Raw genomic sequence first — 18471 nt, 5'->3', positions numbered from 1 at the left:
GTAGACCTATAAGTAAATGCTGGTGATTCCTTCATTTTTATAATATAAATTTCAAATCACACCCCTCTAATTTTTTAACCTTTTTCCCCTAAGATATTCAAATTTTGATAAATACAAAGTTTAGGCAAAATTATGTTTACGTGTGTGTGTATTTAAAAAAACAGAATTCTACTCTTGACACTTCCAAGACATGATATCCTTTTCTCATCCATCCAACTAGAATGCTTGAGTGTGCTAGCTTCAGTCCAGATTAGCTATGATAAGAATTCTTAAAACATCCTTTGTGATAAGAAAGCCCAAATAAGTATTTTTGATTTATTTTTCTTATTTCCAGAACTTATGTAGTTTAAACTTTACATATCCAACATATCACAGTTGAGTCTGATTATAGGCTAACTGAAACTCAGTTACTATAAAAAAACAGTATTATGCTTGGATCAAATAGCTAACTTCAAGTTTACATCAACCTACATTTTTAATTTCACATGAATGAAATGAGACATTTGCTTTATAAGTAAAATTGGATGCTCATAAAACCAACAGAGAATTTTTACTCTTTTGGTGATATCGTGGTGAAATGTTAAGACAAAACAATTTTGTGATTAAATGGAATAAATTTGATCAGCACACAATGAAAAAAATCAACACAAGGAAGAATGATGTATTTGAGAACATTTTTAATAAATAATGTGACAAAATTACTTTTCTGATTATTGGATTTTTCAGTATGCAAAATTATGGCTAAAAATAAGAGGCTTCTTACATGAACATAATGAAAACATTAATCACATGGGTTGGTCTTTTAGGACTGCATACCCTTTCTATTGAACTTTTTCAAATTATCTAAATGAACACATCTAGTTTTTGGTGAATACCAGCCTTTTCTTTGTGTTCAGTGTTGTTTGGCTTTGTTTTCCAGTGGGGTCAGGCCTGATACCTGTGTACAAATAAATGTTTCTTTATTTTTCTTTTTTTAATAGCACCAATTATAAAGTCAATGAAAATTTATGTTGACAAAAAAGGAGTCATAAAAATCTACAATCAGAGGGCATCATTTGGCAATTCAAAGCAATGCCTCTAGTTGAGCTTATCAGGAAATCTTGAACATTTCAACATTGGCCACCACAAATTCCAATTTTTTTTTCTTTTAAGTCCAGGAAAAATATGAACCATTTGGTTCCTGGCCCACAATAGAGTCTGCACATTACTTCACCATCAGTCATCATTCAAATATTCCAAATACAAACATAGAGCATTAACAAAAACAGGTTAAAAACGCTTCTCAACATTTTTTTTCAATAAGACAAAAAAGGTTAATAGTTACAATGGTTTACAAATAAAGTTTAGTGATTGTGCTTTTAAAACCAAAAAAAAAAAAAAGCTTAAAAACAGTGCATTACAAAAACAAAAATCAAAGGAACTTCCTTAAGTGGCACTTCTGAAAGTGGAACTGACACTACCAGAAGAAATTTAGGCCAGTTAAGATAGGGATGTCCTTACTTACTTGGTCACTACAAACATTCCTTTGTCTGTTATATGCATTTATAATTGCTTCTTGATTGAAAAATAGAACAAGGTTTTTGCTAGGCTTACTTATGACAATGACTAGACAACCAGAGTTCCAACTGGCTTAGCCCTACTTATCCAAAAGTATATCTCCAGTAAGAATATACTTCAATGATTGAAATGAAGACAAAATAAAGTACCACTAGGAGTTGCAAAGAATATATATTTACAAAGGTTCTACCCCATTCAAATCATTCGTAGTTCTGCATTTGCTATATATATATATATTTCTCCCAGAAAAGGGTGGTAGGAAAGACTGGAATTAATGTCATGTTAAAATGAAGTATGTTTCAATTTGCATTAGCAGTTGGTTATAGAAAGATTATACTTTGAGAGCCCTTGGCATGAGGTTGATTCATCAACTTCGTATCTTTGATCAATATTTTGCTATAAATTAGCTTGGTATATAAGCAGTGCAATGCCATATCTCAGGGGCAAAATGCAAAAGAACTGCTCTGTTCTTTCTTGCTGGCTGATGATTGAAGCAAGAAGTCAAGACACTTCCACTCCTGGAAGTCAATTTCAATGGTCCCAACAGTGAGGAAGAGGGAGGTTCTTCAAAGGAAGGGATCATACAGCAACAATAAAAACCCAATAAAACTTTTTAAAAAATGGTATCCCAATAAGAGGAATAAAAATGACAACTTGTATATTCTGATTGCACTGAACATTTTATCTGGTGTCACGTGTCATCAGACATGAGGCATCTTGAGTGATAATTCACATTAGATCACGTGAGCCTCTCTGGTTGCCTTCAGCTTTCTGTTTCCTGTAAGAAATATATTATTGTTAACCATGAAAATAGACCAAGATAGCATTGTCTCATATTTATTTATGATGCATCTACTCTTATATTGTAATGTGTCTTCTTCAATCATTTGCTTGGCCTATGTTGGAAAATGCTGATGATAATAAATTCACTTGTCTATTCTAGCTCTTCTTAATAGCAAATCCAACCATTCTCTAATAAGTACTACATTGTGTTCTGCACAGTTCCTTAATGTTACAGAGTGAGGCAGACTTAATGTTACAGAAGACACTGAGTAAGAAAAATATCTGGATTCTCTGTTTCCCTTCATCCCAACTTAGGCTATATTTCTGCTTTTAAATTATTTCATTAATGGAATTAATGATGTGACTTCTCACCCACCCAAGGGCTTCTTCTGTTTAAACAGAAAAAGGCAGACTTCAAATCATAACCTTCTTTAATCACGTTTACAAGGACAGAGTTTTTCTTTATAGACCACAAAGTCAAAATACTTAGAAATTTACAAAATATTAAAAGAACTCATTTGTTATGTTTTCATTTTCTATTATAAATTAATAATTTAACACTCATTTGGCATCTACTTGAGATTAAGTATATTTGTAAAACAGAGAATTTATCCTCAGGTTTTTTGTTTTTTATTAAATAGAGAAAATCTAGTAATTTTTAAAAGAGAAAAAGGATTTTATACTACTATTTGACCTCCAGCAGTATCTATGTCATTACTTATAGATTCAATACAAATTTCTCTAGATTTAGGGAGGCCAGCTACATAGCTGAATCATTCATTTTTTTTAGAAGTATGAGGGTTTAGCTAGTTGGTCATAGCAAACAAGTTTAATACCTTTACTTATATCAGAAAACTTTGTTATCTTTTGAGGTTTCATATAACACTATAAATTATACGTTGAGCAACAGTTTGCACTTCCTAATAATGTTTTTGCCCTATACTTTTCTTTTTAGAAAATATGCTAATATGAAGAGTATATCTTCAAAGAGGCCACTATTAACATTTAAAATTCTAAAGTACATTTCAGCAAAAATCCTGTAACTCCCAAAATTTCAGTTTCTAGACATTAGAGTATGAGTATATTGTGTACATTGTGTTAAAATAATAACTTTTATTAATAGATACTCTTAACTTTGAGGCTAATGAAAAGAGACAATGATAGCTACCTCTAATTCTTCATTATTTTCTTCTCTTTCATATCCACCAAGTACTTGCATTTCTGCAATGTTTCTTCGGCCTACATTTGCTTGTTCTCTTTGTCTGTTTCCTGATCCTCTTGAAGACATTGAGCTTGAGGAACTGGGATCTCTGGGATTATTTGAGGTTGGAAAGGTAGGTCTGCAGTAAGGTAGAATATCCTCTGTGTAATAAAACACAATAAGCACATGTAAATACTAACTAGATATACTTATCACATTAACATTCAACTCTTGTTTGTCTAAAATATTGAATAAGGTGTCATCAGTGATTTTTAGAAATAAATGTGGATCCTACAGCAGCATTGTCTGACAAAGATAGCCTTGTTTTCCTAAGGACTGGTTGGGAATTTGGAATGATTTCACCCATAGGCTGTGCTTGACTCAAACTCACTTGGGACCAGTATCACTAAATGTGCAGCCAGACTGGGTTTCCAAACCTATCATTGATCATGTAATCTTAGTAGTTTTGGCCCTAGTTTCCACTCTTCCAAACAAGTGATAATAAAAATCTATACCCAGAGGAACAGCTATTGTTGGTAGGACCCCAGATGAGATAGCAAAATCACTAAATAAACTACAAACTGTTGTTATAAGGAATTAGGAAAAACCAAGGGTAGTCTTTTAGAACTGCAAAATCAGAGCCAAACCTCTATTCCTTCCTTAGTCAATGAATTACCAACCTCCATATAAATGGCACATTTGTACTAAGGTACTGTGAATCTCAGAAGAAGCCTGACACTGTTGTTAACTTAAAAACAAACAAGGCACTCTAGTTAATTGCTCCTCCTGAATTTCTATCTCCATACTATTTTTAATTTACTGCCACTCTTAACTGATGATGCATCATTCAATGCTCATGTTCCTCCACAGCATGTGTACTCTACTCTTTGAACATAAAACACATAAAGATAAAACATCTCTTCTACATGATTTTCCCAGCCCCAGATCCTTCCTGTTCTATCCATGCTGCCTGAATGAAATATTAGTTTCCTTGGTGTTCAGTGATGTTCTCTCCAGGGGAATGAAAGGGAAGGAGAAGGCTTATTTCTAGCACACCAATGAAGGAGGCCAGGTTTGGCCAGAGCCATATTGGCCACATGGTGGATTGTAGGCTCTGGCATCTTATCTTCATGCTGGGGGTGAAAACCGCTTGCCCATCACTTGCCTCCCAGGTGATGGGCATGCTGGGATTCCTGGAGGCAGAGGTGGGCACTTGGCTGCTAGGTTGCTGAAACTGTCAGTCCAGTGCCTGGGACTGGGAATTTTCTGAGTATCTGTTCCCTGCACTGACTGATTTAGGGCCGGACCAGCCTAGCTGCCAGGACACCATGCCACGTGTGTCCTGTCCCCTGGCTCATCCCCAGTCATCATGACTCTCTCTTGGAGAGCTGAATTGGCTTGTTGGTATTGTTTTTGTTATTTCTTTCCTCTTTAGCATATTTCCTAGCTGTGTGATGTGTATTTGCATGGTGCAGGCCTTTGAAACAACTGACTGCCTGCAGCCTGTTAACTGTATAATAGACTCCAATATTTTATATTTCAAAATGTGGCTTCTGGGATGATTCACCTTATGACACCAATACCAGGTTCTTTTTGTTGTTGTTTGTTTTTTGTTTTTTGTCTGTCTTAGGGCTTGAACTCTAGGCCTGGGCACTGTCCCTGAACTCTTCAGCTCAAGGCGAGCATCCACCACTTGAGCCACAGCATCACTTCTGGTTTTCTGGTGGTTAATTGGAGATAGAATCTCAGGGACTTTCCTGCCCGGGCTGGCTTTGAACTGAGATTCTCAAATCCCAACCTCCTCAGAGGTGTGAGTCACCAGTGCGTGGCTACCAAGACCAGTTTTAAATCATTGTTCCTTTATCCTTGCTCACCAATGTTCTGTTCCTAAAAGCCTGAGTCATCTGCTTATGAAGCTTAGGTAGCTCTATAAAATCTTACTCCTTCCATTCTGTTCATTACAACTTACCCTTGATCCATAGGAAGACTCAAGGGAGTATCTCACAGCAAGTGAGGTTGACTGCTTGGTCAACCTCTCTTTTACAGAATTTGGTCTCCTGTGATCTGCTCTGTCCCTGCTTTATAAACTTGTTTCTTTCTATTGACTTCTATTGTGTCAAGTTACAGTATGTTAAAAGCTCTCTTGGCTAAAAACTGCCTTAAGCAAGTTCTGTACAAGAATCAATACTTTGTTGTCTCTTCCTTGCTGACCTTCTTAAAAAAAGCAATTTGGAAGTTACAATATTGGAAGCTGGAGCTCCCTTTTCACTCTAGGTCCCACCAAAATCTATTTATGCCACTTTACTAGTGCAATACTAAGAAAATTGATAATGCTAATCCAGTTTTAGTGCCTATATCTCTTTAGTTCTCACTGCTCTTACTCAATTTAAACATTACTATTCCCCTAGCTTCTCATATCCCTTTCTTCTTGATCAATCTTCTGAGAATTCTTTTACATGCAAATGCTCTACAGTCTTCTCTCCCCCCATATACATACATATATATATATATATATATGTATGTCTATGCCTAAGGAAAGAGTATATATAATGTATATACGCACACACACACATATTCCTCAGCTCATCCTTGTTGTTTTCAACCAATCTTATTTGTTATAAAGTTTTCTACAACATAATTGCCATGAGTAGTAATTTTTGTCTTTTTTATATGTGTCTATACTCCCAGCTGACCGTATAAAAGGTCAATACATAGCTTTGAGTGAAAGTGTTCACTGTTTTTTTCACCATGATAGAACATTTGTGTATATTTTCACTCCCAAATTATGTCTTGACTCTATATAGCTAGCCCAACTGAACACATCCCTATATTTCTTCCTCCTTTCAATTTTCTAATACATCTAGTACTGTCATTAATTATAAAGACATACAAAATAGGAATCTGTAATTATTTTTAGATTTGTCCCTCTCAGTATTTTTCCTGTACCCCTTAAATACAAATGAGGCTGATTTTGACTCTTGAAAGTTTGTTGAGTTTTTCTTAGGAAGCCACTACTGCTTGTACATGCCACTTTACATTCCCAATCTTGTCAGGAATCATACACATCTTTTTTTTGTTTTGTCAGTCATAGGGCTTGAACGCTGGGCCTAGGTGCTGTCACTGAGCTTGGCCCCAGCACCACTTCTGGTTTTCTGGTGGTTTATTGGAGATAAGAGTCTCAGGGACTTTCCTGCCTGGGCTGGCTTTGAACTGTGATCCTCAGATCTCAGCCTCCTGAGTAGCTAGTATTACAGGCATGAGCCAATGGCACCTGGCCATATACATCTTTTAACATCACACGGCCTCTTGAGCTCTTTCTCTTTGAACTGACTTGATTCAGAGGCCTCATCTTACATGACTTGTGGGATTTTCATGACTCAGCCCTTTATTTCATCCAAGGGCTTCATCACTCCATCTTATAATACTAAAGACCATATTGCTAGGTAACACTAGAAATCCCAGAATTCTTATATTCTCCTCAATAGACCTTTAGGCTTTTTATATTGACTTTCCTTCTAAGCCATGTACATTCCTTGCCTAAGTCACCTCTCAGTTTTTGGGTAATTTCAGCCAGGAAAGATCAAAGGCTATTTCCTAACATTGCATCTCCCAGAACACTGGATGAGCTGTCACTATTCTGGTCTCTCATGTATCAGCACATGGAAGTTACACAGAATATAGAGCTATGTGCATTTTGCTCGTTCATAAGGATATCATTACTGCTGCAATCTGTGTTGGGTGAAGGGCTCAGTGGTGGGTAACGCTAGCTCTGGAAAGACTGCAGAAATTATAAACAAATCCATATAAATAACAGTGACTTTATAGATCCCCCTCCATCCTTCTCTCTCAAGTTTCATTAGGTCACAGAAATCGCAGAATTTATTACAATGCTTAATAACACAGTAAGTGTTTGATAGATGTAGAGATAAATTGAAATAGCTCAGGTAAATGTCAGCAAAAAGATCAGATATGCACGTCTGGAAGACCACTTTCCTTAATTACAAACAATCATTCATTACACATGTAAATCAGGGTGCTGCTTTCATTAAATAAGTAATGTAAATGGAATCATGAATTTGGAAATTATAGTAATTCATAGAAATGATCATTTAATGACATATCCAAACAGAGCCAAGGTTCAAATAAAAAACTGGAAATGAAGGGTGCATAACATAATAGTGAGTCTAGGTATCTCTCTATATGTATCTTATGGAACAGCTCTCTCATTTTTAGATTCATAATTCTATTTTTTTGTCAGTCGTGGGGCTTGAACTCTGGGCTTGGGCACTGTCCCTGTGCTCTTCAGCTCAAGGCGAGTGCTCTACTGCTTGAGCTACAGCACTACTTCCAGTTTTCTAGTGGTTTATTGGAGAATAAGAGTCTCACGGACTTTCCTGCCTGGGCTGGCTTTGAACCAGGATCTTCAGATTTCTGCCTCTTGAGTAGATAGGATTACAGGCATCAGCCACCAGTACCCAGCAGATTCATAATTCTAGTCTTGGTTCTGTAGTTAGTTTCGGGTACAAATAACTTTAAATTTCTAAAGATTAATTTACTTCTTTTTTTCCCTCTTTGTTCTAATTCTGCTATTCAAGAATCTGTCCAGATTTGTAGTTTTCTTCTGAAGAATCTTACCTAGTTTGGAGAAAGTTTACTTATAAGCACAAAATTGATCTGTCATTCTGATTAAATGTAATGCTCATAATTTACATCATTTCATTCCAGGTACAAATCATTACTTGAAATGTAGACACTATGAACCAAAAGCTCAGTCAAAAAAATCAACTTTAAATTATCATAGATACAAGCAAATAAGTATTTCAAGCTTTATTGTGTTGCCCTTACTAATGACTGTATCTGAAGGGTAAAACGGCACCCATAACTTTACAGAGGAACTCATGTATCAATAAGGAGTTCAAGCAGACTTAATTACTAGAACAAAGTGGAACAACCTTTCATATTGAAAGGAGGTTAGCTAATGAGCAGCAGAACAACAGACCAATGACATGTCTGAGTAAAACAGTATTTCAATACAGTAAAATACTCCATCACTCCTCCATCTATCACATTCCTTTTGCGTTAACTCTTTCACCAAAATGGTTTCTTCCCTAATCTAGAATAACATTCAAATCTCCGTCTAAGCATTTGTGCTCATTTGATCCCTTTGTCTGCATTCCAACTGTTTGTTTTCTGAACTCCTGAGTGAATTTTTTTCTTATCACTTCTTTTCAAAATTTCAACTCATTTTTCAATATTCTAGAGTCTGGAGATCAAACTTCAATCCTCTCTAGGCAAGTGCTCTACTACAGAGCCTCAAATGCAGCTAGAGGATACTATATTTAATAGTGTAAATATCCTGCTCATAGTGTCTCCAACCTGGACAGTCTCCATTCCTCTTACAGAATGTGGATTCTTTACCTACCTTCTGGATATAAACATCCCTGATATTGGGTGACAGGTATGTTGTAACATCTCAAGCATCAAGGCTTACTGCATTCATGTCTTTCTACATCTTCATTTATTGACTTCATTGTTAGCAGAGATTAGGCTTTTGGTGATTATTCACAGGACAGAAGTAGCAAGTGGCTACAAATTGTAACTTTTTTCCCCCCTTCCAGAGCACTGATGACTAAATATTTACTAACTCATAGTTAATCTTGTGTCATTCACAACTTCAATACCTCCAGGTGGCTGGTTCCTGAATCTCTTCTCCACTGCCAACCTTCCTTCTGATTTTTACACTTATTTCACTAAAGTTATTGGCTTGGTTCATGTCTATGTTCTTGTCAGCAACTCTTAGTCAAATCAAAAATAAAATTATTTTCCCTATGAGATTTACCCTTTCCTGTTTTTATTCTACCTCGGTTGGTACATACAGGGCCACCTATTCAACACTTGAATAAACTTCTAAAATGTATTGCTTCAATCTACCTTTTCACATGTTATTAGTCATAGGATCTGTGTCAAAGTGTTTATGTGGTATGTTTTTTCCTTTCACTCTAATTCAATCCGCTACTTTTGTATTTTATAACTACATTATGATTGCAATTGTCCATCTGATTCAAGCTTCTTCCTCTACTGCAAGTACTAGCAAGCTATTTTTTTCTTTTTTTTGGGGGGGTGTCCGGTCATGGGACCTGAATTCTGGGCCTGGGCGCTGTCCCTTTGTTCTTCAGCTCAAGGCTAGCGCTCTACCACTTAAACCACAGTGTCACTTCCGGCTTTTTTCTTTTTTGCTTATGTGGTGCTGAGGAATCGAACCTAGGACCTCATGCATGCAAGTCAAGGCTCTACCACTGAGCCACCTTCCCAACCCAAACTCTATTTTTTTCTAAAGCACACATCAATTTATCTCACTCAGTTCTTTACTGGACCACCTGCTTATAATTTAAATGCCAGTCTCTTTCTAATCCAATCACATTTCTGGGTTTGCTTTAACCATTCATCCCTAGCTTCAAAACATCATTTTTTCCATCAATACTGGAAACTAATGTTCAAACTTTATTTTTATACATTCATGTCTTTTTCTTCTTTTTAAAAAAAATACTGTAAAGGTGACTTACAGTTACATGATTCAGGTAATGAAAATACTTCCTTTTGAACACTGTCACCCATCCCTCATTCTCTCCATTTTCCCCTCCTGACTTACCTTCCTCTACCCCCAAGCTACACAGTTTATTTCTAGCATAGTGTCTAGTAGGTTTCACTGCTGAACTGGTTCACCCTTTGTCCCACCTTGTCTGTGCTTCCCCTCCCCCTTCCCAAATCAGATAAACTTATATATAAGACAAAAGGTACAGAAATTTAAAACAGAGGTTATAAACCAAAGAAAAAGGGAAAGAAGGAAAGAAAAGAAAAAGAATTGAAAGTGTAATAAAAAATGTTTTACTTCCATTTCTTGGTTTAATTTCCATAACCGTCATTTTATCTGATCTTATACACAGAGCTATTGCACCTTTGTGATCCTCTCCTAAGAATATCCTCGTTTGGTCTCACTGTGTGAATGTCTAGACTCCGGTAGAATTTATCATATTCAAATTCATTTCTTTTTCCTCTTTTAACTGATATGCCTTTCTCCCTGTTTAATCTGTTAAAATCATGTTTTGTTTTATAATCTAACCTAGGTGGTACCACTTGAGAGATGCCTTGTAGCATGTCATGTAGTAAAAATAAGTGTATTACAACTTACATGGAGATATGCCTTTCTCCATTATTACAAAGCATAATTCTTGATCTTACCATTTGCAAGACCTGTGTGCCTTGCAAACATATGTTAATTTACTGCAACTTGCTGCTTGGGTAATACAGTACCTTGGATGAGATGAGTCTTTGCTGGTGGAAGGTCTCGTTTTATGGCCTTGTTTCCTCGTCCTTTCCCATCATTTTGCTGCTCCTGTGCTTCTCTCAGGTCACCTGGATTTGTTCGCAAATCGGCAACTTGTCTTCCATCCAGTAGTTCTCTCCCCTTGTAACTGCCTCCTTTTCTATCTGATGATCTGTCTGTTCTTGCTTCTATGGAAGGGAGTTTTGGCACCATGACAGGTCGTACCTCCAGCTGTGCCTTGGATTGGACAGTGGGTGATTTTATAGCAGGTGGTGGCACTGGAGGAGGTGGAAGATCTAAAAAAAATATTAGGGGTGTGTAAGTTTGTCATGTATAAAATCATCAAGTATTAGAAATATTGTTGGAGATACATAGAACTATGTCATGCAGTATCTTAACTAAAGTAGAGCAACTGAAGCAACCAAGTAAGAAGACAAAGAATTTCACCATACTTGTCATCTAGCACAGAACTTCTAAATGACAGAGTTGAAACAGATGATATACACAAGGGCTAGCTTATATCAGGCACTTGTACAGCAATCTGCAATACTTCATGCATGGCAGTGTATCCTAATTTTTTATCCTAATTCCTTCAACTGTATACATTTTCTTACATCATTAGATAGTTGCTTCAAATAGACATTAATACTTGTGTTGAGACTAGTTAGCCATCATTGATCTAGTCTAAATACTTTTTTCTTTTGTAGGGAAGAAAGCTGGCTTCATAGAGATTTCAACTTAGAGTCTCAAAGTTAGCTACCAACCGATACAGAACTAATGTATGATTATTGTTTTCTAGACTACTTCATTTAATCACATCCTTACAATCTATAACTGACTAATTGATTAATTACATTATTTTTAAAGAATTGTACAAAGGAGGTTCAGTTCATCATATCAGTGTCAGAGATTAAGCTTGATCTACCACTTATTGATAGAATTTCTCCATTCTTTACATCGTGTACCCAGAGGTTTTAATCCAGACAACCACTGATATAAAAAAAGGTTTCTAAAATTTCATATATACATACATTTATATTATTTGTAATAAAACATGTCAATTTAATTTCTCATAGAAGTACTGCAGGATGAGAATAGGTATAACATCTAATATCTAGAGCACCTATTCTCTTCAAACAGTACTGTCTTTCAAAAATCACTCTGAGTTGTAACTCAGAGAAGAGAGTTACATCTTAAAAATATTTAGCAAATTAGAAGAATATGGGCAGTTTTCCAGAATTAAATATTCTGACTACAGTGTAGAGGATGGTTTAATAAATGAGGATTCACAACAGAAATCCACTATAAAAAGTGATCAAAATTTTACTTGCCTGCTTATTTTGTATTTATTTATTCATTTATTCATGAACTTATTTATAGAAGACCAGTACTTATTTATAGAAGGTTCTGGCCTCTATTCAGGGCCTTGAGCTTCCTAGGAAGGCAAGCTTCTACTTGAGCTATATGCCTCAGAACTTACACGCATGTTTCTGTTGTTAAATTTGATAGGTTAAAACACTATAGTATTACACACATATACTCAATGCATTTGTTCGTACAGTGGTCAAAGCACAGCCAAGAGAGCAGTCTCCTTGATTTGATTCTAAACTACAAATATCCTATCTAGCAACAGACACTGCATTGGCTCTAGTACATGAACTTCCTCCTCCATCCATCACTTCAATAGACTTTTGAAAAATAATATTAAAAAATAAGTACTTAGGATGAAAAGTCATCATTTATCTGTTACAAGTTGATTAAAATTTACTAGAAAGAGTTAGGATAGACATTAAAGAGTGGCCTAAATCTAAAAGAAGAAGCATGGTCCTAAGTTCAGAGCGAAGCTGAGGATGACAATAGAGGATGAGAAATACTTGAGAGTGTGCCTGGAAGGAGAGAGGGAGTGAGAGCATGTGGGCTCATTCCTGCATGGCCAGCTTGCTACTAACATGGACAGACTGTAAACACAGGTCACCAGAAAGCTGAGGGCTATCAGTACCATTGATTGCCAAAATATCTGGGCTTATCAGTTATCAAAGTGGATGACTACTACTATCACAAATTCAGTTAGTCTTGGGAACATTTACCTCTGGAGACCAAAATCTATTAACAAATATTCCCTACAGATGATGTCTACAACGCAGGCAGAAAAGAGATCTCAAAAGTAATTATAAAAATTATAAATTCTCGCACATAAATGTCATTGCATGTAATTGACAATTAGAAAGAAACATTAGCAGGTTTGATTTCTTCTAGAAGCAAACTAACAAGTAATTCTTTTTAGGTTCTGTAGAAGGATTATTAAGTAAAACCAGAGAATACTATGAAATAAACAATTTTCTATTTCACTTAGTGATAAATAGGACTTACACCCAATTAATGATATAAACAGTTCAAATTGGATTCTATGTCTGTCTGTCTACCTACCTCTGTAAAAATATGTACTCCTTTTAGTATATTCATCCTAACACCCATTACTTTTACAAGACTTTTCAAATGAAAAACTATACTGCATATAAATAATAAGAACATGTATACCCAGACGATCCTGTGATCATAGTATTAACTCACCCTAAAAATCCAGCACTCTATTTACTTAACTGTTTAAAGTCCCAAGACCTTGTAATTAATCATAAATCAAGTCAAAATAACATCATTCCTAAGAGAGTGGTGAATTTATAATTTATGAAAAGTAGGGCTGGAGAAATAACATAGATTTGATTTTTAAATCAAATATGCAAATGTATTGGAAATGTTCATAAGAGGGGGAGGGAAGAATCTATTAGAAGGTCCTAGAAATGCACTTGAGTTTTGCTTTAACTCGGCAAGACTTCATCTGATAAATATTAATATAAATAACCCTATCCTCCATCTGGGTTAAACATCAAAGTGGCAAATAGGAAATAAATAAATAATTAGATCTTGCATGTTAGTGTGATGCAAGCCTATAATCACTTTGCTTCACATAAACTACTCCCAGAGTGTTCACGAAGCTCTGTTTACAGACAAGCTATGGCCACAATACCATGCATTAAGAAAGGAGGGCAAATGGAGATGTTCTAACCTTTTCTTCCTCAAAGACTGACTGTACTTACAGTATTTTGAGAGGTAATTAAATAAAAATGTGCTTCCTAGGATGAGCTCTAATAAATGAGAGCTTAGTAATCCCAACTACTCAGAAGGCCAATATCTGAAGACACAGGTTTGAAGGCCAGCCTGAGAAGATAAATCTGAGGGACTCTACTCTCCAATTAGCAAAAACCTGAAAATGGAGGTATGGCTCAAGTGGTAGAGTATGATGTTGTGAGATCAAATCCCACCAACAGCACACAAAAAAACAATCCAAGAGATTAAGACATAAACAACAGGACTATGCACGGAGGGAAGGGAAAACTATGTACTGAGACAAGGGAAAATGACCCTCATTAACACAAAGAGAGAGACCTCAGAAGAAAACAACCCTGCCGAAACATGACCTTCAGGATTTTTTTTTAATTTAATTTATTTGTGAACATACTGTACAGAGGGGTTACAATTACATGGGCAGGATAATGCGTACATTTCTTACCAAGCATTGCAGCCTCCTCCTTTGGTTTACCCTTCACATCCCTTCACATCCCTTGACCTTCAGGATTTTTGGACCCAGAACTTTGAGGAAATATATTTCTGTTGTTTATGACACTTAGTGATAGTTTGTCACGACAGCTCTATTGACTAACAGGCTTCCTCAGAAGAATCACCACAAGTCACTCTAAATCAGTTCAGATATAGCTACTTGCTATTGCTTATTTTTCTTTGTATACATTTTGAACAACTATCAGAGAAATTTTATATCTGAATAAAATTTACAAAGGAAAGATGTTCCAGTCTCAGAATGATATACCATATTCTGGACATAGTTCATAATCAGATATCATCTATCATAAACAATATGATGAAAGCAAATGGAGAAAGGGGAGATAAAGGGATGGAAGGAAAGAGGGGGAAAGGGAGAAAGAGATTTTTACTGCAATAATTTGATAAAAATAATTTTGGAGAACTTTACTTTTGACTTTATATGGTAATCATTGCTATCAAGATTGAATATATTTTGCCCAATGCCAGTGTAATATTGGCTACTTGAGAGATGGAGGTAGGAAGAATTATAGTTCAAGGCTAGCCAAGGTTAAAAAAAAATCCGCAAGACCACCTCTCAACCAATAGCTGGGCATGGTAGTAGACACCTATCTTTCTACCTACTCAGGAGGCTGAGATCAGGAGGATTGAAGTTCAGCCAATTGAAAGCTAAAAAGTTTTCTAGCTATCATTTCAACAGAAAAAGCTAAGTTATGGTGGATGTGCTTGTTCTCTCAGCAAACAGAACAAATGGGGGGACCAAGGTCCAGGCTGACTTGGACAAAAACTGCAATCCTATCTCAAAAGTAACTAGAGCAAAACAAAAGAGAACAGAGGTAGGGCTCAATTAGTAGAGTACCTGCCTACTAAGCACAAGGCCCTGAATTCAGACCCCAGTGCTAAAAAACAAAACAACAAAAAACAACTGTATGCTCATTTTTGCCTACTCAGTTTCAGAGAGATTACATTTTATGCATAAGGCCCTGGGTTTGATCTCAGACCACCAAAAAAAGAAAATAAAAAGAAAGAAAAGAAAATGAGTATATGCAGTTTTAAATCTGTGTATTAAGAAGTATCTCCATTTGTCCTATTCCAAATAATGGATATATACTGTCAGATTGTACAAAATAACACATAGTATTGCTAATTTTTCTTTTATGAAACAGTAATCATTCAGAATTACATATAAGCAATATTAGTATAATAAAACTTAAAATGGATGATGATCAAAATGTTCAAGGGAAGTTAGAGCCATAATTTAAAAATAGCTTTCATCATTTCTTCATTGCATCTACTTCTGTGAGTTAGAACAAATGATTCTGAGCTTCTGTATTGCAGTATTCACTGGTAATTTTCCATAATCACTTTTATGAAATGAGCAATGTGAAATCCAAATCATATGTCATATTAACTTTTTGGCTTTACAAATGTTTCAACACTATTCTTTCATATTCCTGAAACTAAATAAGAAATAACTGTGGTGTTTCATTATTCAATGTAAATAGTTTTTTTTAATTCAGGGATTAGTTTAAAATGCATATTTATTAAAGATATAAAACAAGTATGCAGAATGCAGGACAACAACTACAGATAACATTTTCCAAGTATAGTGTAATTTTAAAAAACTGTGATGCTCCATTCTTTATCTTGGCATGTTTACATTATTTAAAACATTTTTTAGAAGGCATCAGTCAGTGCCAAACTCCCTCCAAACACATATAAATAAGTGGTGAAAAGATCTACACACAGCCTTATGCCAGATTTTCTCTTATGTACTCAATTTAGATGTGTTTACATCCAGGCTTGAGGTTTGGCCAGTTTTCTAGTTTAGAAGCACTTTCTCCTAGATAATAAAAGTAGATAAAAACAGCAATAGAACTTGTAAAATGCCATTACAGAGGTCCTGTAATGTAAAATTGCTGGTAGAGTTTGGGGATTTACACCTTGTGTTTGTCCCTTCACTGAGGCAGACATGCACAAAAACATGAATAATCCTTCAAAATCAGATAATATGCTGACAGCTCAGTTTCACTGACAAAAGAGTCCTGGGCAGAAGCCAGGAAGCCCAGGTGCGCTGTGTCATGCCCGTATTTAATGTAGTCTAATATCAGATAGATGCTAGGGAGAGAAACTACTCAGAATAAAGTACAGATAATAGCGTGGAAAGCCACTCGTTGCAAAATTACTTGTGCTCATCATGCTGGAAGCTTTGTATTAAATTTTTCTGCCAAGTGGCAGGAATCACCAGGGGAAGTACCTCAGCAAACCCACCTTGGAATCTTGGATAAGGATCTATAATATTAGGCTTTCATATGATAATGGCAAATGATGCCCTTTTTGAAAAATTGCTGACTGGTAATGAAAGTCGTAATCAGATGGTGGCTGCAGAAGACAAGGAGGTAGGGAAAGTCTTTCTGTGACACCCTTCTCACCGCCTCTCTGCCCCTTTAGCAAATTTAGAAAACTTGACAAGAGGGGTGAGTCGGAGAAAATTTATCTTACATGAATTTCCAACAAAGCCCCGTGGGGTTGTTTTATAAAATGAGAAGGTGGCGGTTTAATAAATGCTGGGCCACCTGAGGCACTTTCATTAAAGGCTTTCTCTAGACAACATCACTATGTTTGCATTATCCTCCCACGCTCCCTGGAGACGGTAAGAGGTCCCTCTTCAGTGAGAGTCGATATTGTATGTGAAGGCATGAAGGAAGATGATTCGATTTGCCTGTTGGTGCACAAAATATCTGTAATACCACTACGGGCAGAAATATTGAAGCATGTTTCTTGTCTGTTTCACTATTAAAAGAAAAAGGAAAGAGAGAGAGAGACACTTTGGAGGGTTTATCAGTGAATCTGACAAATGTTAATGGTATGCCATGACTCTACTGTTAAGCCTATTTGAAATTGGAAAATAAAGAATACTAAAGGTATATATTGTTTTAGTTTCTGAAATAACTGGCTTATGTGAACACAAGGACTACAGAGGCTTGGCAGCATCTGGAAGGCGATTATTCCTGTAAGGAATAGGAAGCTGTTAGCGAATTTTTCATGTAATTTCTAATGGCAGTGAACACATTCACTGAAGTACTTATAGCCAGACAGGGAAAATATGGGAGATGCATAGATGTTTCAAACCACATCCATGGACGTACCGTCTGTGTAGGTTTCTCGACGCAGGTGTCCGGGCTGGTGTTTTTGCTTCTTGGTGGGTCTGGCTTTGTGCATGACAGCAGCACTCATGTTGCTGTCTGTAGACACAGGACTTGTGGGCCTAGGACACTGAGATGCGTGAAGATGCCGGCGGCCTAGGAAAAAGAGCAGAGCCAGACCATGGATGAATTGTAATGATCAAAGAAGCAGCAAAATCAAAGCTTTAAAGCTAAAGATATTCCCAGATTTTAAAACTACTTAACACTTAGCAACAGTAGGCTTTCCTCACCTAAAACATCCTAAAATTATTTTCACTCTTTTTTGACCATAGAACTTTTATTCTGTTAAGGTTCATGACACATGTTTATTGAAGAAAAAACATTTCAGTTGGTTGTGCAACTCCACTCACTAAAATGTTATTCTTGAGTGAAGTGTACTAACTTTTTGTATAATATTACTCAATGTTTGTTGTTTTCTCCAAAGGAAGAGTCAGAGTCCTTAAAAAATTCATGCTTCAAAAACAAACAGGCCTAATTACCTCTCCATTTCCACTAAGAAAATGTCTATGGTATTCTTTGAAAGCAAAATCCTACTGTCTTTAGATTTCCAATTGTTTTCTTTTTAAGTAGCCTGAAATTAACCTAGCTTCTATGTTGATATCTTCAAAAATTATATATAAATATGTGTTCCTTGTCTTCAAGAGACTTGCTGATTTGGATTACTTAAGAGTGGTCCCTTTAAGGTTTCTAGGTTTTTGGCAGTAATGGAGGTAATATCTAGATTTGTTTCTGTTTTTTAAAGATAAAATATTCAGAAGTACCAGTGGGAACTAAATTAAATAACT

The 18471-nt window shown here is 35.9% G+C and overlaps 1 protein-coding gene across 3 annotated transcripts in view; it reads right to left on the bottom strand.

Moving 5' to 3' along the window:
- Positions 1-659: 659 nt before the first annotated feature.
- Robo1 (roundabout, axon guidance receptor, homolog 1 (Drosophila)) overlaps positions 660-18471 on the bottom strand; it is an 829689-nt gene continuing 811877 nt past the window's right edge. For all 3 annotated transcript variants that reach the window (XM_013034895.1, XM_013034896.1, XM_013034897.1), the window contains 4 exons: positions 17630-17782; positions 10853-11161; positions 3509-3702; positions 660-2335 (listed from right to left, as the gene is read on the bottom strand). In XM_013034895.1, coding sequence (XP_012890349.1) covers positions 2321-2335; positions 3509-3702; positions 10853-11161; positions 17630-17782 — 671 coding nt within the window. In that variant the 3' untranslated portion in view covers positions 660-2320. The remainder of the gene's footprint in view (positions 2336-3508; positions 3703-10852; positions 11162-17629; positions 17783-18471) is intronic.

Source organism: Dipodomys ordii, unplaced genomic scaffold (assembly GCF_000151885.1).
Source record: "Dipodomys ordii isolate 6190 unplaced genomic scaffold, Dord_2.0 Scaffold199, whole genome shotgun sequence".
In the NCBI taxonomy this organism is placed as follows: Eukaryota; Metazoa; Chordata; class Mammalia; order Rodentia; family Heteromyidae; genus Dipodomys; species Dipodomys ordii.
The sequence above is the reverse complement of the archived record's forward strand: the minus strand, read 5'-3'. Positions and strand labels throughout refer to the sequence as shown.